Here is a 25,025-nt window from a genome sequence, read left to right on the forward strand (position 1 = left end):
ATTTCGTTTCTGCGTGAAAGAATTCAAGATTATATTTCAGTTCGGAAAAAAAATTTAACTAAAAAAAAAACCAGGAAGTTAGTAAAAGTACCCAGGAAGTCCAATCGACGACGTTACATGTCTTCCATTGGATTTGGGTTTGATTTCTCGCTTAACCACCCCCCTGCTTAGTGTCTGCTTAATAGAGGATGTCCGCCCGCTTAATTGACAAAAAAGACAAAAATAAGGAGTTGTCCTGTGCGGGCCGCAATTATACTCAAAGGCAATAAGAAAGAAATAAAAAGAAGAATCAACCCGTTTGATAATTCATAGAGTAAAGGAGAGAAAATGAAATGGTAAAAACAACTGCGTGAAAGTAATACGGAAGGTACTAACGGAAGCGTTATAATCTATGATCAAGCCAAAGTATGATTAAATGGCCATTTGTGAGATTTCTATAGAAGAAAAAGTACACTTTTGTAATTTTAACATAAAAACATACGCTGTTTCTAAAGAATTGAAACCAGGGGGGTCACTTGAATGAATAATCACGAAAGCGGACAACAAGCTTTCATTTGCTTTCTCTTGTTCTTTTTTCTTTCTAGATGCTTTTGAATAGAAAGGTATTCGAGAACCTGAACCTTTTAGAGCCCAGCTAGAAGAAAATACACCCAGCAGATTGTAATCAAACCAAGCATGGTACGATATGGTGCGACAAGTTTGCCTATTATTATTTTTCAATTTGCCTCCATTCTAGTTCTTGGTATGGTGACAATGTTCTTCTTTGAACATAATAATTATATGCAGTATTGGCATAAACGCTTCGAAATAGCGGCAAGCAAACGTCCCCAATACAATGCTAATGCAGACAGGCATCTTCACCAAAATGGTTTCAACAGAAATGAAACTAAACGACCTCGAATCTTATGCTGGGTACCAACCTCTCCAACCAACCTCGCAGACAGAGCAAAATCAGTGAAGGATACATGGGGAAAACGCTGTGATATGCTTTTGTTCTTCAGTTCGAAAGCGGATTCCAGCTTTCCCGCAATCGGGTTAAATGTCGAAGAAGGAAGAGGTAGACTGTTCAAAAAAACCCGTTTATCGTTGGAATATATTTATCAACGCCACATAAACGACGCTGATTGGTTTTTGAAGGCAGATGACGACACTTACGTGATCATGGAAAATCTCCGCTATTTTCTGTCCAAGTTGAATCCCTCGGATCCTCATTATATCGGAAGGATGTATACTAAAGATGGCGGGTACAACACTGGAGGGGCCGGCTACGTTTTCAGCCGCGAAACGTTAAGAATATTCAAGAAAGCGCTGGACGAGGGTGGCTGCCCACCAGGAGGTGGTGAAGATATATTTGTAGCAAAATGTCTTAAATCTAAGGGTGTGAAGCCCGTGAATACGAGGGATTCAAGCGAAAGAGAAACCTTTTTTCAAAGAGCACTTCAATTGACTCCAGGCAGTCCACCACATGAGTTCCTCTTGAAATACAGCTTTCCTCTTCCCTATAAAATTGGACCCGAATGCTGCTCAGATTATCCAAATACTTTCCATAAAGTCAAACCAGAAATGATGTATCTCTTTGAATACTTAATTTATCGTGTCAAAGTTGAAACCTATAACTGAAAATTTCTGAAAGGGGTTAAAGTACGTTGTAGTACTTATTAGTCTAGAATCTCGTCGATGACATGTTCGGTTTTCTTATCAAACTCCCGGATGAAGGATACAGCACGTAGACGGAAATTCGGTTTTTGTGTCTTTACGTTATTTTATTTTTGCATCCTTTCGGTTGGTTTCAACCCCCAGTTTAATTATATTATTCCAGAGGCGTAGCCAGCTGCTTATGTACCTGTAGGCTGGGGCCTACAAATTTTTGGTTTGATCACTCTACCACTTGTTATAAATTGTGCGTTGTTGGGGTTAGCTAAAAAGCTTCAGAGCTCAAAGTGTTGGTGAGGTCACTAAGCACTAGTCATGGGTACAAATTTCAGGTCTGGATATGACGAAAAAAAGTCAGCCAGGCCTACAACTAGTCAGGGAAAAAGCTGGCTACGCCCCTGTATTTTATACGTTACATTCTGTGAGGTTTTCTGGTCAGTTTAACTAGCCATGTTTCTTCCAAGTGATTCTATCAGAATTTTTTGTTTTAGTGTTTTGTCCTAATATATCAAAGTGCCACTGTCGTTACTCGAGGATATTAAGTAATGATCCGTGTAAGGCGGAAAGCAATTTCTTTTTTATAGCTCAAAACTCTTTGCTCACTTAGAAATCTTTTCATTTTCACACAAAGAAAGCATCAACCTACAAAAAGGCAGTGTACGAAATAAAATGTATTTCAACTACATTTTTAAAGAGGGTTTTTGGGTTTAAAAGACTTCGACCAATCATAAGAATTGCAAACAATAGCGGAGAAAAGTTTGCGATTTTACGTGTTTCCCACATAGGATTTCTGTGCTATTTGGACTCAGACAAGATTTTTTTACAAGGTGAGGAAGTTGGATCAATATACAAGCTGCTTTGCGAAGATTTCGTAAAATTTAATGTTTAAACCAATCAGATTCCGACATGCTCATTGCGGTGGGTGCTTTCCTTCTTATCTGGGCCATTACTTAAAGCTAACGGTTTAAAACTGGCAGGCTGAAGTTTGTTTTATAATGGCCTCAAATATTCTTAAATGAACTAGTCACTGTGACGTAAAAGCTGCATAATGGTGTATTTATTTTTTAAGTGGATATATCATTTCATTCATCAAGTGTCCAGAAAATTGTTTTGGCAAAGAATTTTCAAATAGTTTGCCTGAACCTGGTTGGGGAAGGGAGAGAAAAGGGATACCTTTCTTTTCAACAATGGTATATGTAAGAGGTAAGAAGTAAGGATACTTATGGGGCGGACCCTTTCCTTTCAAAACACTGTTGAGTAGCTCCCAGGACTTAAAGAAACAGCACAACCATAATGAGGTGCCAGCTGCCAAATTTTCCTCTTACAAGTAGATTGGGACATTTACAACACACTTGACTTAAATCCTGCATAATAATATCTATCCTCTATTATTGGCCCCAGTAGCATCATTTGCGCCCGAGCGGAGCGGAGCGAGGGTGCTACTCAGGCCACAAATAAACTATATGCCCCCCAACAGTCATGTGATTGTCCTATTTAAAACGCTGATATTTCTCCATTAAAATATGTCTTGAGTAAAATATCAGCATCTTGTGTCAAAACAGACAATGTCACAATCTATGTGTTTTTTTAAAACTTCAAGCATCAGCAAAATAGTGTTCACAACAATAATTGTAGAGAGTACAGAGGAAATATAACCAGAGACTAAAAAGAAGTTTTGTCCCAGAGCTTAGACACTTATCATCAAGGCTTCTTCAGCAAAAGTGCACTATGTTCAGCTGCTTATTTGCAACATGCTCTTTTAGGTAATGTGATGAAGCATAATTTGTACCATGCAAAAAATGGCACAGACTGCAATTCAAATGATCATGGCGTCTCTAATTTGTTTATTTTTATTGCAAATTAAAATTTTAAGACTGGTAAATATCTGATTTCTGAAGAAGAGGAACATAATTTTTAGATACTTGTTGCATCTTATGAGGAATACCCACCACAAAACCAATCATTACAAATTCATACAGAAGCTATTTCTTTCTTCAATCAATATAAGTTTTTATCGTATCATTTTTACCAGTCTTAAGCAACCCACCACCCGGCCAATGTGGGCCTTAATATTCTTTCTTTAATATGTTACCAAACCTGTATGAAGAACTAAACGTTACCGTCGTTGAGAGGCAGTACACAGAGACGTAGCTAGCGGGGGGGGGGGGGGGGGGGGGGGGGGGGGGCAAGGGGGGCAGCCTCTCCCCCCCTGGACCTGATGAGCCAGAGAAATCTGTGACTGGATTTGTTTTCTTTAGACTCAGTTATTTTCGCTATAGTTACTTGCAATTGTTCGCCATTTTCATATTCAAGGTCCATTTTTCAGAGACATATCTGATGACAAGCGCTGAAAGTAACGTTTCGGAGCCTCCAAATTTAAAATTTTCTGGGAAAGGATATCCCCAGATCCCCTACAAGGGTCGTGTCTTTGGCACTCGCGATAATGGCCCCCCCCCCCCCCCCCCCCCCCGTTACAAAAATGGTACAGTCATTAATTCACTACCTGGCAAGAAATAAGGAAACTATATATAAAACTCAACAACGTCTAAATACAGCGCAAACACATAAAGCTTTAAAACCTTAACTTACTCCTGGTCAGCAGGACATTTCAGCGACGTAGCGGAATACGATTCCTCGTCCAAAAAGACTTGCCTCCCTCCGAAGTTTTGTTGTAGCATTTTTAGAAGGAGTTCTTTTTGCAACGCTCGGCAACAATTTTCGCATGTTAGAAATAAACGCCGCATCGGAAACGCTAAAAATTTAATAAACGCCGCGGCGTTTAATCGAATAAATACGATACTCGTTGATATGGATATCCACCAGACTCGTACCCAGTCGCTATTTACAGAGGGTCTCAATGGGGTTAACCGATAGGCGTAAAACGGCCAAAAATTTAGTCGATAGCCGTAAAAATTGAAAAATTTTAACCGTTAGCCGTAAATAGAGTAAAAAAGAGTTAACCGTAAAAGAAACTGTTCCCAAGATTTGCTACTTTTAAGCCGGTACTAAACTCACTTATGGTTGCGTTTTTTATTTCTAGGCTAGTGTGACTCCGTACGCACGTTAGGCGAAACGCGTTTTAGGTGCAGACCAAAACCTGGGCTCCATTTCCGCAGTCTCTCGGGGAACTAATTTTTTCCATGGCGAAAGTGTGGCTTCTTGCTGGGGATTGATATTTGCGATTTTCAGGACGTCGTGCCCTCAAAACACTAGTGTAGAGATGTCACTACAGTATTTGTAAAACACGTTGCCCATAAACAACATTTCCCTGTTTTCCTCTGACGCTACGGTAGACATTGCTATGCCTAGTCCCTGTAAGGCGTCTTCCCACGCAATTTCGGTCAAGGCATTTCGGTGGCGAACTCATTAGGACCACGTGACCCGAAAAGCATTAGCTGCGCGGAATAATGAGGCCTACGGACAAGGCAACGGGAGACAGTCGTTCCGTACAGTCCTTCGCAATCATTAAAAACACTGGACACGGGAATTTTGTTATTAACCGTTTTCACGCTAGAGCTAGAAATGGATTATCCGTCTGAGGCTAGCCCGTGTACAGTCGCGCCCCCCCCCCCCCCCCCCCTCACAGACACCCCTTCTCCGATTTTTTTCTGAGGGGAGGGGGCGGCTGTACACAGGCTAGCTGGAACGGATAATCCCGTCATCAAACTGTCCGTCGAAATAATTGACGGATAAAGTCAGACGGATTGTTCATTCAAAATTAAAATTATTCCATTTTCAAATTAAGAAGTATTAACTATCTGACACGAATCATCAAACGGATAACCCGTCTCACACGAATCCGTCTCTAGTGTGAAAACGGCCATAGGTTATAATGAATGTCGCGCCTCGGCCTTGAGTTGGGCCTTCGCGTGTCCGCTTTTGCTTTCTCACAAAGATTATTTTTAATTTGACTATTGACATTTCTATGTGTAAAATAATATTAGAAGTGAAATACTTTATAAAAAGTATGATCTATCAAATCTTAAAATTTTTCAAAAGAATAGCTTGTCTCATCCCGAGATGATCCTAAGACCTTTATTTTGATTTAAAGATGCAAAAAAGACAGGTTAATCAATATTTAACTTTTTGAAACAAAAGAAGTTAATTTTTAACTTTTCTGTTAACCGTAACTGGCTTTTCTATTTGTCTAGATTTTTGGCTTTGTTTTTTGTCTTTGTTGTTTTTCGTTTGTTAAGACCTATTGACGAAAAGGGGTGGAAGACGATCCTTACCTTATGGGCATTGATGATTATGACAGTGATGTTTTGCACCCTCATTCCAGTTTGTATTTCTATGTTAGATAATAATTGTGTTTTATTTTTCTGCACAGCTCTAAACACCCCGCTTAGTGTTAGCCGTTCATTGACAAGTGGAACTGATTCCCTCGTCAGTTCTCGCGTTAGTTCTCATGCCCTCGCAAGTGATACGGGCTCAATGGAAACAGTCATAGAAGCTCGTCCTGTGTCTGAGGAAGAAGCCCTTAAAGTACCGGAAACAATATTGGAGGCTCAGCCGGTAGTGGAAGAGAGCGTTTACAATGTGAAGGACACTTATGCCGCCGCGCAGGTACGGTTTTCGGAACCACCTACCCCTCTCCTAAGTCAACAGTAACGCTTACTTCTCAGTTAGGGCAAATTGTGACTTGGGGGAGGGGTAGGTGGTCACTTAGCCAGAAACCTCAATTGATCACGGTTTTCAATTTCTTTTCGGTTATTTCACAGCTCCTTCAGTGTCTAGCCCCGTTTTGCGGCCACATACAGGTTTTTTATTTGCTAGGGGAAAGCTCTTGCATTTTCTTTAAATTTAACTCGCTTAATGCTTACCTGAGGGATTAATACAGACAGCTGTTAATACGCCATTTCCGAGTTGCCACCAGCCTCTGTTTCAAAGCGAGGGTAAGTGCGAAGCCGCTGATATTAAAATGAATTTTTATTCTCATGCAAATGGCCTCATTATCACAGGAAAGGTTTCGCTTAGTTTCGTTTTGAAAGTGAGGGTTTTCCGAACTCGAAAATGGCTCATTTTGACGACGGACACTTTTTTGTCCGATTAACAGCTAGATTCACATGGAAAGTTAAGCCCGCTAATACAGACACTTTATAGGGAACTGTGCACTGAAAGAAGCCGTTGCATGTCTGATGGTGAAAATAAACCTTCGGGTTAGAGCATTTGATTAGAGTTTATGTTGACATAGTTGCAGTAGACGGAATGAGTCTCGACGCCAATTTTAGCCTGCGTTTAGCCTGTGCCTTTTTTGTGTTGGCAACAAGTGAGTTTTGAAAGGAATGGTTTAGATTACGGAATGCGACGATCTGCTAATCATTGACGAAGATGAACTCGACGATGATATGATTACCTTTTGTTATAAATATGCATACCGATACACCTCTCTCCTCCGCAGAGGCCTCTTTGTGTCGCAGGGAGACTGGGGAGAGGAAAAAAACAAAAGCGCTCAGGGAATGATGGGATGGGGAAACCTTTTCTCTCTTCCCATCGTCCTCCCCGCGCTTACTACTGTTTTTACTGGGGTACCCACGGGAGCCTCTGCGAAGGAGAGAGCCAATACATGGAACAATACAATACCGATACAGTGGAACTACCGTACGATTAATTACCAACCACTGTTTTAATCAATGAAAGACATTAATATTGACTTAACGTTTACGTGGATAATGTTGTAGTTTTTGTGAGAGCTTTGAACCCAGGAGTCATTTCTTAAGTAGGTTTAGCATGATCGTCCGGCTGATCGTAGTCCTGAATATGACTGTTGTTTACACTGACTGATGTTTCGACAACCTGTGGAGTAGTCATCTTCAGAGTAGCTGTAGTTTTTGTTTTTCCATCAAAGATATAGCCAAAGTAAAGTTATATTTCTCTTAAAGGAAAAGGTAATAAGCGCTCCCACCCCTTCTAATAAGCCCCCCTCCCTTTAGCCGAGATCTTACATATGTTCCTGGGCGCTTATTCGAGGACATACGGGAAGTTACTATTTGAACACTCTTGGAACTAATTTTCGTTTCAACAGGTTCAACACCAGAGACAGATCCAAGAGGTGGAAAAGTGGTGGCGAGCAAAGGCTGAAGACGAGCAGCGTGTTTTGTACGCCAGGATTTGTGAACTAGAGCAAATGCTCATGATGACCCGGGTGGGTAGCGGCGGAGACAGCGGCTGTATAGTATGAAGCGCATGCGTACAAAATTCACAACGGAAACAAAGGAACAAGGATAACTCCGGCGTCTTTTCGGTGGGATAGGATTTGATTCATCCCTGACGTAATGTGGCGATAATGACTCTTCATTCTGTGGTCTTTGAGCCAAACAGTTAAGGTGGTTTTAATTTATTATGTGCCAGGAAGGGTAGTTGCGAAAATTTACACCTCACCCTTTGGTTTCACTCATAATTTATTCAACCCAGTGAGCCTTCCTAAAAAGTAAATAATAACCCCTTTACCTGGCTTCCCCAGATCACCTACCCACAGCTCCTACAATTTCGCCGACCCCTAGGTCATGATAAATTAACCCCCGCTGATCATCGTTTCTATCAAAAAGGACAGTTCGTGACTTCGTTACTGACGCGACGCGACGTTCGCTTGCGTTCGCCTTATGATGGCGGGAGATAAATTAAAAGCAGTTGGGTTTCGACTTTTTTCTTGGGTTTGAGACTGCTAACGTGTGTTAAATACCGAGTCAAAAAAAATTATTGCAGTATTCCTAAGACTATTTTTCCGAACACGATGGAGCGTGTGACATTCGTCTTTGCAGTAGATTCTGCACTGCTTGGGCGCTCGACAGATGAATAAGTTTTGCTTAATGAATAACAGATGAATAAGTTTCAAACGTTTGCCTTGCGTAACCCGACCATGTTTTGTTAAGTACAATTGCCATCTAATTCCATGGAATGACGGTGTTTGAGGCATGACTACTGAAAATTACTGCGTATCTTCGACTTTCACGTACCCCAAAATGCAATTTGTTTTTCCTACAACATTTTGCGTAGGTTTTCTTTTCGTTTTCTCAAGGGACCATTACTGGCCCCAAGAGAAATTGAAAACAATCCTTATGCAAAATTTGATGGGAAAACAAATTGATTTATGGGAAACGTGAAAGTCGCAGATCATCAGTAACAGCACCGGGTCAAGTCTGTAGTAATAATGCGTGTCAATTCTTATTCTGTTTTCCAATAAATTATAAAGAGCGTTTTCCATTTGTTAAGAAAGGAACGGTGATTTTAAGTGGAGTGGTCTTAAAAAGAAAGCAAGAAACACCAGAGGTATTACACTTTCCTCGTTTTTTTCCTTTTTTTTTACCGGAATAACGAAAAATCACAGGACCATTTGCTTTCGTCGCAGAAGTAACAACTAAACGTTCCAGACTGAAAGGAGGGCAGCCATGTTTACAGTACCGGTGTACTGGGAAAGAGTGGTACTGTTTCATTTGTGGAAATTGTTCACTAGTTTTTTTATACAGGTGGAAAGCGCTCTATATTCAAAAATCAAAGCATCTGGTGTCAATTTAATAAAACTCTTACATTATTGTAATTTAGCTGTTGTTTTGGGGTCCAAACTTCAGTAAAACGCGGGCCCGGGGGTTAGGGTTAGGATTCCTCACCCTAACCCTAAAACAGCATTCTTTAAAAAAAAAAAACAAGATAGACCCTGGCCCCGGCCCCGGCCCCGGCCCCGGCCCCGGCCCCGACCCCGCGTTTTACTGACGCTAAAAATACACTGGTAAAAGTTGTACTAAGGTTACGTTTACACGACAGTACCAGACGAAATTGCGACCTGCTGAAAAATTTGACCGATAAAGACTAGTCTGCTTAGCCTGCGAGCGAGCTCTCCGGGCCGCTCTAGCGGCGGGGCGCGAAAAGGAAGGAGAGCTTGCAACGGCCTATCTGGAATTTGAATGTTGCCTCCAATTCCCCTGTAGCTCCCTGTCGACTGAGCTGTCAGATTTCCGCCAATCACCGCGAAGCGGAAACGAGCGGGAATGTAAACAAACATTAAACAACACATGACAGCACGTGCCAAGGGTATTGACGTCATTACTTATGCTATCTCCACCAATCAGCATTTCGCATCGCATCGACTCTTTCGATGTAGATATTCAAATTCCAGAGACGTAGTTGCAAGCTCTCCTTCCTTTTCCCGCCCCGCCGCCAGAGTGCCCCAGGGAGCTCGCTCGCAGGCTAAGTCTGCCAGGATATTTTTGCTTCAGTTTTGTTACAGGATATTTATAGAATGAGAAAGTAGTTACTACTTACGAGAATTTCAGGTTTTTACATAGACTCTATATTTACAAATATATATGAAAAAAAACTTTATGTGAAGAAGCCAAGATGTTAGATATTATTTTGTTACCGTCAAGAACGTTCAAAATTTGATCATGATTTACAGTCAAATATTATTGTTCTGCAAATCGATTCAAAAACCGGTTGTTATCAGCCTTTTACGGCTGCTTTGTAAAAAGCAGGCGAAAGGATAGGTATCTAAGAGTGGAGAGCATATTTAATGAAGTGTTTGTACAGTTTTTACTCTAATGAATATGAAATGAAAAATAAATGTTGAGAAAGATGTCAGGAGATCTATAATATTCGTCATGTTACAAAGAGTATAAAATATTTGGTAAAATATTTGATACCATGACGGCGACGGTGGGGAACACGCCGTCACCTAACGAGTGACTTCTCGAAGTTCGAATTCAGGAGTGAGGACTGGAATTTAGTGCATCAAATCCTCTCGGCCATCCGCGCAGGCACGATGTCTGATGTGTGTCAACACTTGTGACGACCCGGGAAGTTGCTGTTCATATATATGTATGCACATAGTCTTAAACAGGATACACAGTTTCAGACAAACAACAACAACAAAAATTGTATTTATCCGTATCGTCCTCTTCACTAAAAAGTGTTCTCCCGGAGAGCCGTGCGCTACAATAGTAAATCATTGAACAACTAAATATATTGATTATAAAAGGACTAAAATATCTTACATGCCGCCATTACTGTCATACAATTGAACACGATTAGTCCTTTGCAGAACTTAGTCACATGCTAGGATATAGTACTTAGCAGCGGCTCGCTGGATGGCAAGCCATCCAAGCATTCATTCAGATCACAAAGTTTTGCGTGCGATCCGATGAAACCTTCTCACGTTAATTCAAATTGTCTTTTAAAGTCTTCTAGACCAGTCATTTCGATTGATTTTCAACGGAACAAGAAAAATAGCAATGCTTCACTCACATTTTAAGTTTTCCCCGTAAATAAAGGAACTGCTGCCCGCCAGGGGGCCACGCCCACGGTACCCCAACCGTGAATCCAGTGAACACGCTGGTCAAACTTCACCCAGGAGTTAGTCGACCATCAGCTAGGAGAGTAGTATGACTAACTCAATCCGTGGGAACAAAAAAAAGTGTTATAATCTTAATCTTTGCCGGAATGATAACCATCACAAACATGCCCTTATACCCTCCTTGTGGTTACCATCCTTAATCTCTATACAAAACTATTGATTCCCTCTTAATCAACAACAAACAAACGGCAACAACAACAATCTTTAAATTCGAAAAAAGAGCGTAAAAGTGCGCGGGAATGAGTTTCAATTGCATTAAGTTAACAAGATAATATCTCACCCGCTGAATGAATCAGGTCCAGTAAATAGTTTTCAGTGTCATTTTTTGGTAGGATCAAGTGTTGACAGTTAATTGAATGACCTTAATTTTACAAAGGCGATTCCAGGCGTTCAGATAGTAGAGCGCGGAATTCAGATGTGGGGAGCGAGTTAAATCATACGTGGGGAAAACGAGGGTAGACTAGGGCAAGAGCGAGGGTTCCCTCCCCTTTTCCCTCTCCAGTCTCCCTTCGTTTAATTTTTTTTTCGTCGTCAGTTTTTAGCTTGCATTCTATTATCTGAACGCCTGGAAAAGGCTAAGAATACAGCGAATAGAGGTCACAGTGCGATTTTGACAGGAGATTAGGCGAGCTTGAGGAACAAGAAAAATGACTTGAAAATGACGTCAGACTATCTGTTTTTAGTTTCTGTTTCTAGTTTCAAGTGATATTCACCAATCATGGGCATCTAAAAGGAAAATCACGCAACACGCGTTATGAAAATAGTAAATCACGCACCACCCAGCTAAGCCCAATCACGCCTTACGCGGCTAATTTTGTCCCGATCACGCATCACGCTGATAATTTGGGACCCATCGCGCGTCACCGAAAATCCCTTTGCACGATTACCACAAGTGATCAGACAAATATGAAAATTTGTTATGAGCAATGATTTGTCTCGAAGTCGTCATAGGTAACGATAATATGACGCCATTATCTATGATTTACTTGCATTCGTATTTCTCATCACTAGGAGTTTTTTTACCATAATCCGTCTCACGGCAGCAATTTCCCTCCAATACCTGCCTCAGTATTCGTGAAGTTTCAGCAAAATTCGAGATATTTTTAGATGAATTTTTTATTGTTCGTAACAGAGTTAAACCTGGACAATCTTAATGTTTGGCCGTTATCTTTCGAAAGTGAAGAGGTTTTGAAATGCAATTTCACCTCATAGTAGTTTCAACCTCCTGAAGTTTAAAACGTGTGCGAAAGATCAGGGGGATGAGCTTTAGATGATTGCCAAAAAAGAAGGATGATTTGATTGGCTTTTTATTTCTGTTTTTTAAGGATGTTTGTCACAATTTTACAAAAATTTCAACACACTTTACTGAAAGGGAACAAGAAAGGAAGAAAAAGAAGAAGAAACTTACGTAATTTTAACCTTAGCTGGTTATGAAGAATTGAAGCCGGCCATGGGGCCAATTAAATCAATAATCGCGACTGTTTTATTGTGCAGTTTTTAATATGACCCCATGGTCAGCGTAAGTAGGCAACAAGCTTTCATTTGCCTTCTCGTGTTTTTCTTTCTAGATATTTTCGAATAACAAAGTTTCCGAAAAGTTGAACTTTCACTCATGTTTGCTAGGAGAGTTTACACCCGGCAGACTGCGACCAAACATGGTGCGACATGGTGCGACAAGTTTGCGTGGTATTATTTTTCAATTTGCCTGCATTATAGTTTTTGGTATGATGACTATGTTCTTGCTTAGACATTATATTTACATATACAGTATGGACACCTCTAAATAACAAACAAATAAACGTAGCCAACACAATGCAGCTAGGTGTATAAATGGTTTCAACACTGGGGAATGGAAATTAAGCGATCTCGAATCTTTTGCTGGATAGCAACCTCTCCAACCAGCCTCACTGAAAGAGCAAAATCAGTGAATACATGGGGAAAACGCTGTGATGTGCTCTTGTTCTTCAGTTCGAAAGTGGATTCCAGATTTCCTGCAATCGGGTTAAATGTTGAAGAAGGAAAAAAAAAGCTCTGGTTAACAAAACCCGCGCATTACATTTATCAACACCATATGCACGACGCTGAGTGGTTTTAGATCACGGAAAATCTCCGCTATTTTCTGTCCAAGTTAAATCCCTCGGATCCTCATTATATCGGAAGGATGTTTACTACTTATGGCGGATCTCAACACGGGAGGGGCCGGCTACGTTTTCAGCCGCGAGACGTTAAGAATATTCAAGAAAGTGCTGGACGAGGGTGGATGCCCACGAGGAGGTGGTGAAGGCACATTTATAGGAAAATGTCTTAAATCTCGGGGTGCGAAACCCGTGAGTACGAGGGATTGACTACACCACAATTGATACTCGGTCGTCCACCGCATGAGTTCCTCTTCAATTACAGCTTTCCTCTTCCTTATGAAAATAGACCCGCTTGCTGCTCAGATTACCCAAGTACTTTCCATAAAGTCACACAAGAAATAATGTATCTACTTGAATACTTAATTTACAGTGTCAAAGGTAAAACCTAACAGGAAAAATTCAACCCCGCAGGGTATGCCCTACGTGCATTTATAGCAGTTAAAAGGGATGGAAAGCTCTAAACTAAGTATGTGAAAGGGTCACCATTTGTTAATGAAAATTCATACGAAAGGGGTTCCTTGTCTGTTAAAAATGGTTTTTTAAAAGTAAGGGGTTGAGCCTCAGGGCCAATAGTTTCCGTAACATCAAGAAACACCAAAATAAAGATTGTTTTCGCCCACTAAACTACCCACAATACCTTCAGGCTGCTTGTCGCGTCCATTTCAACGCCCTTTTGTCTCCAAAATAATTACATGCTTGTAGAAGATGCATATATGTCATGCATGGGTTAGGGCAGAACATAGTTAGTAGTACTAACTATGGGCAGAACTTTGATTCAGTGTGTGAATGTGTAGTTCCGCAAGCAAGCAGGTCAGGTGAAACGTGATTTCAATTTAGGTACGTTTTTGTTTTGTTTTTGCAAGAAACCCTACATCGAGTACATCATTCGGAAGTTCCACTTCGCAAGTGCGAAGGTATAAGCTTGATTTGTTTTAATTCCTTTTTGCCCCAGGAAGATATTAGTGCATGTGTGTGTCGTGTGTTTATTGTCCATTGTACGATATGTGTCTCCTCCGAGCGTCGTAATCAGTTTGGTTTCCAAAACTCTCTGGTTACCGTATTCAAGGAAGCCAACGCCTTTCTGTTATCTAATCTAACTTGACACTTTAATTTCGTTCTTTTCCATTTAGAATAAGAGAGTTATTATAAGTGTTGTTCGGTTTGCAAGCCTTGACCTAGCAAGGCTTCAAACTTCCTCATCTCGGTTTGAAGCAGGACGCCTAATAGCGCCTTTGAAGTTTTATGACAATCCTCGTCAAAAGTTTGGTTTAAGCATTGCGTGTTTACATCGGGTATTATTCAATAAATCTTTTCAAGATAATGACCCGTTATTCACGCCCGAACTTTTATAACTGAATCGCTACCTACAATACCGTTGTCAAACGAAAAAGCAAAAACAAAGAACAAAAACCAAATGGGAATTCACTAATCACTGAAATTACATTTCGATATATACTTTGATAATCATGAATACACTTTTGAATATTAAACAGAAAGTGAGGTGGCCACCGTGAAGACGTTTTGAGCTTCATCCTGTCTTCATTAAGGATCTCTGAATGTAGTGATCGGCCTATAGACCTTGTTAAGGTTTCGGAAGCCATCTTGACGAGAAGGCAACCGCGTGAGAAATTACAGTCGGTTTGTACGAGAATCTAATGTCGGATAATTTTCCCCGTGACGGCTGTTCTGAAAAAATTTGAATTGAAACTTAAAACGTGACGCCATCAAAATTCAAACCACAGTTAATAGAGCGGAATAATAACTATGTTCCAACTAAAGAATTATCATGTTTTATTAAGTTTGATTCGTATGGAGTATATGAACAGCTATATACTTACATCCTTAGAAGTCTTAAAAAGTGTCAGTTCAGCTCAAAAGAGTCCTAATGACTCTGTTTTCACTCTGCAGTGAAACGAGAACAAAATATTTTCACTCTTATTTACAACACTGACGTAGACAGAGTCAAGAATAATAGGCATCTCGTTTAACTAATGTATTGTAAAGCGAGAAGAATAACAGTTCAAAAGTAGGTTGAGTTTCATCGTCCGGGTGAACGTAGTCCTGAATAGGACTGTTGTTGTTGACAGTGACTGACGTTTCGACAACCTGTGCGGTAATCATCTTCAGAGTCAACAGTGTGGTTAAATCTACTAAAATGACATATAATTCACTTACAATTCATGACACAAAGCTGATACATGTGTACTATCTTAATAAGGGGGTGGAATGAAGTTAACAGTTAACTGATATTTGGGTAAAACCAGTAGTTAACTGATAATTGGCCAAAAAAATTAGTAGTTAACTGATAAATGAAAAGTTAACAGTCAAGTGATATTAAATGAACGTTAATGAAAGCAACAAAGTCTTGCAAACAGAAATGCTATTTTCTGACATTTTTCTGTCACGCTGATGACCCAGTACTGAGCACATTAATAACTGTTATTATTATTCCACTATTATGTCATTTTACCATATAAGGTCAAGAGAACAACTAAAATACGAGGCCGTAATACACTGTAGTGTTCTGGTTTAACCGGTTTACAACAGGGCGAATACCGGCGGATGCAAAAGGAGCAACCATGGCTGACAGAATCAGGATGTTTTGGACACTCTTATTAGAAAATAGAAGCCAAAATACCATTTTGCTCATTACTCGTATTTTTCCTCGCCCCTGCGGGGCTCGGAAAAATACTACGCAACTCGCAAAATATCCGCACGTATTACATGCTAAACCATCGAATAAGGTGTATATATTACCTCTTTTGTTTTTTTCTTTTGTTTACTTCTTCATCGCCCTGCCGTAAGGATCAGTTTCCCGTTTCATATTTTTCTACAAGTTTTTAAATTGTACTGATCCAGGTGTACAACTGGGAGATCCGGCACCACTCATTGATCTGTTGCTGTGGACTTGCTGACATTTTATATATTTAACAATTAATGAATGAGGCTAAATATATTATGAAGAAATATGGAGATCGAGGAGGGTGTTATCCGTCGAAGCCGTAGGCCGAGGCGGATAACACCCTCCGAGATCTCCATAAATCTTCATATGATACGAAAGCCGAATTCAATAATTGTTTTATTATTCATTCAAACTGATTCCTAGTTTAAAAACATAGCTAAAACAAGCTTACCTGCATCGATGTTAAGTTTATCTTCGATAGTTTACGTTTGGTTTGTCCAGCTCCGCAAATATTCTCTAAATAGCAGATGTCGCCCTCCGAGTTGTCTTCTTGCTGTTTTTGCTATGTTTTTAGCCATTATTTCGCCTATTTCCAGCTGTAGTTCTTACTCTTAAAACGAGTGAAGTGTCCGCCATTTTAGTTTTTACAACGAAAACAACTCAATATCGTCCCCAGGTCTTCTCGGTTAACGGTGCATTAACCTGTAGAAGGCTGCATTTTTGACGTCATTTCCTCGTTAAACACAAAATTCTTCCAAATTTGGTCATCAGTAACTGGTTATGGTGAATTATGCGTGTGCTTTTAGCCAATCAGAATTAAGCAATATTTTGAATGAATAAATGTGTGGTTACACGTAAATCGACTAAAATGACATATGTTATTCACTTACAATTCATAACAAGGTACAAAGCTTATACATGTGTACTATCTTAATAAATCTATACCGAACTTACTGTCACTCTCAGTTACGTAGCTGCCGTTAAGTCATTAAGCCCGGGCTTAACTCAGGAATTTGAGCAAAAATAAGTGTAGGTTAATTGTCACGTGTCGTTAAAATAATTTTTCGATGGAACTAAAAATGGGTCGGCATTCTAAAACCAAACGTCTGCGGCTGTCGGCAACACTGTTTGCTGTTCGCAGCGAGCATTTTACTTTTTCCATTTTGAATCTCTACCAAAGTTGCTTGAACTAACGTTGTTGTGTTAATTGTGTCGCTTTTCGCTGTCTATGAGTCATTCCCATCAGGCTAAATTTCTTATTTTTATTTTGTATTTCGTTTCTGCGTGAAAGAATTCAAGATTATATTTCAGTTCGGAAAAAAAATTTAACCAAAAAAAAAACCAGGAAGTTAGTAAAAGTACCCAGGAAGTCCAATCGACGAAGTTACATGTCTTCCATTGGATTTGGGTTTGATTTCTCGCTTAACCACCCCCCTGCTTAGTGTCTGCTTAATAGAGGATGTCCGCCCGCTTAATTGACAAAAAAGACAAAAATAAGGAGTTGTCCTGTGCGGGCCGCAATTATACTCAAAGGCAACAAGAAAGAAATAAAAAGAAGAATCAACCCGTTTGATAATTCATAGAGTAAAGGAGAGAAAATGAAATGGTAAAAACAACTGCGTGAAAGTAATACGGAAGGTACTAACGGAAGCGTTATAATCTATGATCAAGCCAAAGTATGATTAAATGGCCATTTGTGAGATTTCTATAGAAGAAAAAGTACACTTTTGTAATTTTAACATAAAAACATACGCTGTTTCTAAAGAATTGAAACCAGGGGGGTCACTTGAATGAATAATCACGAAAGCGGACAACAAGCTTTCATTTGCTTTCTCTTGTTCTTTTTTCTTTCTAGATGCTTTTGAATAGAAAGGTATTCGAGAACCTGAACCTTTTAGAGCCCAGCTAGAAGAAAATACACCCAGCAGATTGTAATCAAACCAAGCATGGTACGATATCGTGCGACAAGTTTGCCTATTATTATTTTTCAATTTGCCTCCATTCTAGTTCTTGGTATGGTGACAATGTTCTTCTTTGAACATAATAATTATATGCAGTATTGGCATAAACGCCTCGAAATAGCGGCAAGCAAACGTCCCCAATACAATGCTAATGCAGACAGGCATCTTCACCAAAATGGTTTCAACAGAAATGAAACTAAACGACCTCGAATCTTATGCTGGGTACCAACCTCTCCAACCAACCTCGCAGAAAGAGCAAAATCAGTGAAGGATACATGGGGAAAACGCTGTGATATGCTTTTGTTCTTCAGTTCGAAAGCGGATTCCAGCTTTCCCGCAATCGGGTTAAATGTCGAAGAAGGAAGAGGTAGACTGTTCAAAAAAACCCGTTTATCGTTGGAATATATTTATCAACGCCACATAAACGACGCTGATTGGTTTTTGAAGGCAGATGACGACACTTACGTGATCATGGAAAATCTCCGCTATTTTCTGTCCAAGTTGAATCCCTCGGATCCTCATTATATCGGAAGGATGTATACTAAAGATGGCGGGTACAACACTGGAGGGGCCGGCTACGTTTTCAGCCGCGAAACGTTAAGAATATTCAAGAAAGCGCTGGACGAGGGTGGCTGCCCACCAGGAGGTGGTGAAGATATATTTGTAGCAAAATGTCTTAAATCTAAGGGTGTGAAGCCCGTGAGTACGAGGGATTCAAGCGAAAGAGAAACCTTTTTTCAAAGAGCACTTCAATTGACTCCAGGCAGTCCACCACATGAGTTCCTCTTGAAATACAGCTTTCCTCTTCCCTATAAAATTGGACCCGAATGCTGCTCAGATTATCCAAATACTTTCCATAAAGTCAAACCAGAAATGATGTATCTACTTGAATACTTAATTTATCGTGTCAAAGTTGAAACCTATAACTGAAAATTTCTGAAAGGGGTTAAAGTACGTTGTAGTACTTATTAGTCTAGAATCTCGTCGATGACATGTTCGGTTTTCTTATCAAACTCCCGGATGAAGGATACAGCACGTAGACGGAAATTCGGTTTTTGTGTCTTTACGTTATTTTATTTTTGCATCCTTTCGGTTGGTTTCAACCCCCAGTTTAATTATATTATTCCAGAGGCGTAGCCAGCTGCTTATGTACCTGTAGGCTGGGGCCTACAAATTTTTGGTTTGATCACTCTACCACTTGTTATAAATTGTGCGTTGTTGGGGCTAGCTAAAAAGCTTCAGAGCTCAAAGTGTTGGTGAGGTCACTAAGCACTAGTCATGGGTACAAATTTCAGGTCTGGATATGACGAAAAAAAGTCAGCCAGGCCTACAACTAGTCAGGGAAAAAGCTGGCTACGCCCCTGTATTTTATACGTTACATTCTGTGAGGTTTTCTGGTCAGTTTAACTAGCCATGTTTCTTCCAAGTGATTCTATCAGAATTTTTTGTTTTAGTGTTTTGTCCTAATATATCAAAGTGCCACTGTCGTTACTCGAGGATATTAAGTAATGATCCGTGTAAGGCGGAAAGCAATTTCTTTTTTATAGCTCAAAACTCTTTCCTCACTTAGAAATCTTTTCATTTTCACACAAAGAAAGCATCAACCTACAAAAAGGCAGTGTACGAAATAAAATGTATTTCAACTACATTTTTAAAGAGGGTTTTTGGGTTTAAAAGACTTCGACCAATCATAAGAATTGCAAACAATAGCGGAGAAAAGTTTGCGATTTTACGTGTTTCCCACATAGGATTTCTGTGCTATTTGGACTCAGACAAGATTTTTTTACAAGGTGAGGAAGTTGGATCAATATACAAGCTGCTTTGCGAAGATTTCGTAAAATTTAATGTTTAAACCAATCAGATTCCGACATGCTCATTGCGGTGGGTGCTTTCCTTCTTATCTGGGCCATTACTTAAAGCTAACGGTTTAAAACTGGCAGGCTGAAGTTTGTTTTATAATGGCCTCAAATATTCTTAAATGAACTAGTCACTGTGACGTAAAAGCTGCATAATGGTGTATTAATTTTTTAAGTGGATATATCATTTCATTCATCAAGTGTCCAGAAAATTGTTTTGGCAAAGAATTTTCAAAAAGTTTGCCTGAACCTGGTTGGGGAAGGGAGAGAAAAGGGATACCTTTCTTGTCAACAATGGTATATATAAGGGGTAAGATGTAAGGATACTTATGGGGCGGACCCTTTCCTTTCAAAACACTGTTGAGTAGCTCCCAGGACTTAAAGAAACAGCACAACCATAATGAGGTGCCAGCTGCCAAATTTTCCTCTTACAAGTAGATTGGGACATTTACAACACACTTGACTTAAATCCTGCATAATAATATCTATCCTCTATTATTGGCCCCAGTAGCATCATTTGCGCCCGAGCGGAGCGGAGCGAGGGTGCTACTCAGGCCACAAATAAACTATATGCCCCCCAACAGTCATGTGATTGTCCTATTTAAAACGCTGATATTTCTCCATTAAAATATGTCTTGAGTAAAATATCAGCATCTTGTGTCAAAACAGACAATGTCACAATCTATGTGTTTTTTTAAAACTTCAAGCATCAGCAAAATAGTGTTCACAACAATAATTGTAGAGAGTACAGAGGAAATATAACCAGAGACTAAAAAGAAGTTTTGTCCCAGAGCTTAGACACTTATCATCAAGGCTTCTTCAGCAAAAGTGCACTATGTTCAGCTGCTTATTTGCAACATGCTCTTTTAGGTAATATGATGAAGCATAATTTGTACCATGCAAAAATGGCACAGACTGCAATTCAAATGATCATGGCGTCTCTAATTTGTTTATTTTTATTGCAAATTAAAATTTTTAAGACTGGTAAATATCTGATTTCTGAAGAAGAGGAACATAATTTTTAGATAGTTGTTGCATCTTATGAGGAATACCCACCACAAAACCAATCATTACAAATTCATACAGAAGCTATTTCTTTCTTCAATCAATATAAGTTTTTATTGTATCATTTTTACCAGTCTTAAGCAACCCACCACCCGGCCAATGTGGGCCTTAATATTCTTTCTTTAATATGTTACCAAACCTGTATGAAGAACTAAACGTTACCGTCGTTGAGAGGCAGTACACAGAGACGTAGCTAGCGGGAGGGGGGGGGGGGGGGCAAGGGGGGCAGCTCTCCCCCCCTGGACCTGATGAGCCAGAGAAATCTGTGACTGGATTTGTTTTCTTTAGACTCAGTTATTTTCGCTATAGTTACTTGCAATTGTTTGCCATTTTCATATTCAACGTCCATTTTTCAGAGACATATCTGATGACAAGCGCTGAAAGTAACGTTTCGGAGCCTCCAAATTTAAAAATTTTCTGGGAAAGGATATCCCCAGATCCCCTACAAGGGTCGTGTCTTTGGCACTCGCGATAATGGCCCCCCCCCCGTTACAAAAATGGTACAGTCATTAATTCACTACCTGGCAAGAAATAAGGAAACTATATATAAAACTCAACAACGTCTAAATACCGCGCAAACACATAAAGCTTTAAAACCTTAACTTACTCCTGGTCAGCAGGACATTTCAGCGACGTAGCGGAATACGATTCCTCGTCCAAAAAGACTTGCCTCCCTCCGAAGTTTTGTTGTAGCATTTTTAGAAGGAGTTCTTTTTGCAACGCTCGGCAACAATTTTCGCATGTTAGAAATAAACGCCGCATCGGAAACGCTAAAAATTTAATAAACGCCGCGGCGTTTAATCGAATAAATACGATACTCGTTGATATGGATATCCACCAGACTCGTACCCAGTCGCTATTTACAGAGGGTCTCAATGGGGTTAACCGATAGGCGTAAAACGGCCAAAAATTTAGTCGATAGCCGTAAAAATTGAAAAATTTTAACCGTTAGCCGTAAATAGAGTAAAAAAGAGTTAACCGTAAAAGAAACTGTTCCCAAGATTTGCTACTTTTAAGCCGGTACTAAACTCACTTATGGCTGCGTTTTTTATTTCTAGGCTAGTGTGACTCCGTACGCACGTTAGGCGAAACGCGTTTTAGGTGCAGACCAAAACCTGGGCTCCATTTCCGCAGTCTCTCGGGGAACTAATTTTTTCCATGGCGAAAGTGTGGCTTCTTGCTGGGGATTGATATTTGCGATTTTCAGGACGTCGTGCCCTCAAAACACTAGTGTAGAGATGTCACTACAGTATTTGTAAAACACGTTGCCCATAAACAACATTTCCCTGTTTTCCTCTGACGCTACGGTAGACATTGCTATGCCTAGTCCCTGTAAGGCGTCTTCCCACGCAATTTCGGTCAAGGCATTTCGGTGGCGAACTCATTAGGACCACGTGACCCGAAAAGCATTAGCTGCGCGGAATAATGAGGCCTACGGACAAGGCAACGGGAGACAGTCGTTCCGTACAGTCCTTCGCAATCATTAAAAACACTGGACACGGGAATTTTGTTATTAACCGTTTTCACGCTAGAGCTAGAAATGGATTATCCGTCTGAGACTAGCCCGTGTACAGTCGCGCCCCCCCCCCCCCCTCACAGACACCCCTTCTCCGATTTTTTTCTGAGGGGAGGGGGCGGCTGTACACAGGCTAGCTGGAACGGATAATCCCGTCATCAAACTGTCCGTCGAAATAATTGACGGATAAAGTCAGACGGATTGTTCATTCAAAATTAAAATTATTCCATTTTCAAATTAAGAAGTATTAACTATCTGACACGAATCATCAAACGGATAACCCGTCTCACACGAATCCGTCTCTAGTGTGAAAACGGCCATAGGTTATAATGAATGTCGCGCCTCGGCCTTGAGTTGGGCCTTCGCGTGTCCGCTTTTGCTTTCTCACAAAGATTATTTTTAATTTGACTATTGACATTTCTATGTGTAAAATAATATTAGAAGTGAAATACTTTATAAAAAGTATGATCTATCAAATCTTAAAATTTTTCAAAAGAATAGCTTGTCTCATCCCGAGATGATCCTAAGACCTTTATTTTGATTTAAAGATGCAAAAAAGACAGGTTAATCAATATTTAACTTTTTGAAACAAAAGAAGTTAATTTTTAACTTTTCTGTTAACCGTAACTGGCTTTTCTATTTGTCTAGATTTTTGGCTTTGTTTTTTGTCTTTGTTGTTTTTCGTTTGTTAAGACCTGTTGACGAAAAGGGGTGGAAGACGATCCTTACCTTATGGGCATTGATGATTATGACAGTGATGTTTTGCACCCTCATTCCAGTTTGTATTTCTATGTTAGATAATAATTGTGTTTTATTTTTCTACACAGCTCTAAACACCCCGCTTAGTGTTAGCCGTTCATTGACAAGTGGAACTGATTCCCTCGTCAGTTCTCGCGTTAGTTCTCATGCCCTCGCAAGTGATACGGGCTCAATGGAAACAGTCATAGAAGCTCGTCCTGTGTCTGAGGAAGAAGCCCTTAAAGTACCGGAAACAATATTGGAGGCTCAGCCGGTAGTGGAAGAGAGCGTTTACAATGTGAAGGACACTTATGCCGCCGCGCAGGTACGGTTTTCGGAACCACCTACCCCTCTCCTAAGTCAACAGTAACGCTTACTTCTCAGTTAGGGCAAATTGTGACTTGGGGGAGGGGTAGGTGGTCACTTAGCCAGAAACCTCAATTGATCACGGTTTTCAATTTCTTTTCGGTTATTTCACAGCTCCTTCAGTGTCTAGCCCCGTTTTGCGGCCACATACAGGTTTTTTATTTGCTAGGGGAAAGCTCTTGCATTTTCTTTAAATTTAACTCGCTTAATGCTTACCTGAGGGATTAATACAGACAGCTGTTAATACGCCATTTCCGAGTTGCCACCAGCCTCTGTTTCAAAGCGAGGGTAAGTGCGAAGCCGCTGATATTAAAATGAATTTTTATTCTCATGCAAATGGCCTCATTATCACAAGAAAGGTTTCGCTTAGTTTCGTTTTGAAAGTGAGGGTTTTCCGAACTCGAAAATGGCTCATTTTGACGACGGACACTTTTTTGTCCGATTAACAGCTAGATTCACATGGAAAGTTAAGCCCGCTAATACAGACACTTTATAGGGAACTGTGCACTGAAAGAAGCCGTTGCATGTCTGATGGTGAAAATAAACCTTCGGATTAGAGCATTTGATTAGAGTTTATGTTGACATAGTTGCAGTAGACGGAATGAGTCTCGACGCCAATTTTAGCCTGCGTTTAGCCTGTGCCTTTTTTGTGTTGGCAACAAGTGAGTTTTGAAAGGAATGGTTTAGATTACGGAATGCGACGATCTGCTAATCATTGACGAAGATGAACTCGACGATGATATGATTACCTTTTGTTATAAATATGCATACCGATACACCTCTCTCCTCCGCAGAGGCCTCTTTGTGTCGCAGGGAGACTGGGGAGAGGACAAAAACAAAAGCGCTCAGGGAATGATGGGATGGGGAAACCTTTTCTCTCTTCCCATCGTCCTCCCCGCGCTTACTACTGTTTTTACTGGGGTACCCACGGGAGCCTCTGCGAAGGAGAGAGCCAATACATGGAACAATACAATACCGATACAGTGGAACTACCGTACGATTAATTACCAACCACTGTTTTAATCAATGAAAGACATTAATATTGACTTAACGTTTACGTGGATAATGTTGTAGTTTTTGTGAGAGCTTTGAACCCAGGAGTCATTTCTTAAGTAGGTTTAGCATGATCGTCCGGCTGATCGTAGTCCTGAATATGACTGTTGTTTACACTGACTGATGTTTCGACAACCTGTGGAGTAGTCATCTTCAGAGTAGCTGTAGTTTTTGTTTTTCCATCAAAGATATAGCCAAAGTAAAGTTATATTTCTCTTAAAGGAAAAGGTAATAAGCGCTCCCACCCCTTCTAATAAGCCCCCCTCCCTTTAGCCGAGATCTTACATATGTTCCTGGGCGCTTATTCGAGGACATACGGGAAGTTACTATTTGAACACTCTTGGAACTAATTTTCGTTTCAACAGGTTCAACACCAGAGACAGATCCAAGAGGTGGAAAAGTGGTGACGAGCAAAGGCTGAAGACGAGCAGCGTGTTTTGTACGCCAGGATTTGTGAACTAGAGCAAATGCTCATGATGACCCGGGTGGGTAGCGGCGGAGACAGCGGCTGTATAGTATGAAGCGCATGCGTACAAAATTCACAACGGAAACAAAGGAACAAGGATAACTCCGGCGTCTTTTCGGTGGGATAGGATTTGATTCATCCCTGACGTAATGTGGCGATAATGACTCTTCATTCTGTGGTCTTT

The 25,025-nt window shown here is 40.3% G+C and overlaps 2 protein-coding genes and 1 long non-coding RNA gene across 3 annotated transcripts; all 3 read left to right on the plus strand.

The window, feature by feature from the left end:
• The first annotated feature begins 675 nt into the window (after nucleotides 1-675).
• LOC140931314 (glycoprotein-N-acetylgalactosamine 3-beta-galactosyltransferase 1-like) lies at nucleotides 676-3,331 on the plus strand. The gene has a single exon (XM_073381101.1). It carries the CDS (start codon nucleotides 676-678, stop codon nucleotides 1,618-1,620), a length of 945 nt encoding a protein of 314 aa, XP_073237202.1. The 3' UTR covers nucleotides 1,621-3,331.
• A 2,656-nt stretch (nucleotides 3,332-5,987) lies between these two features.
• On the plus strand, nucleotides 5,988-7,841 carry LOC140939249 (uncharacterized). Its single transcript, XR_012165620.1, has 2 exons — nucleotides 5,988-6,219; nucleotides 7,679-7,841. It is a non-coding gene; the product is annotated as an uncharacterized lncRNA (long non-coding RNA).
• Nucleotides 7,842-17,835: 9,994 nt separating this feature from the next.
• LOC140931325 (glycoprotein-N-acetylgalactosamine 3-beta-galactosyltransferase 1-like) lies at nucleotides 17,836-18,998 on the plus strand. The gene has a single exon (XM_073381113.1). It carries the CDS (start codon nucleotides 17,836-17,838, stop codon nucleotides 18,709-18,711), a length of 876 nt encoding a protein of 291 aa, XP_073237214.1. The 3' UTR covers nucleotides 18,712-18,998.
• The last annotated feature ends 6,027 nt before the right edge of the window (nucleotides 18,999-25,025 follow it).

This window comes from Porites lutea, chromosome 1 (genome assembly GCF_958299795.1).
Source record: "Porites lutea chromosome 1, jaPorLute2.1, whole genome shotgun sequence".
NCBI lineage: Eukaryota > Metazoa > Cnidaria > Anthozoa > Scleractinia > Poritidae > Porites > Porites lutea.

Coding starts and splice junctions, on each gene's coding strand:
- LOC140931314 (XM_073381101.1), top strand. CDS start 676: ATGGTACGATATGGTGCGACAAGTTTGCCTATTATTATTTTTCAATTT.
- LOC140931325 (XM_073381113.1), top strand. CDS start 17,836: ATGGTGACAATGTTCTTCTTTGAACATAATAATTATATGCAGTATTGG.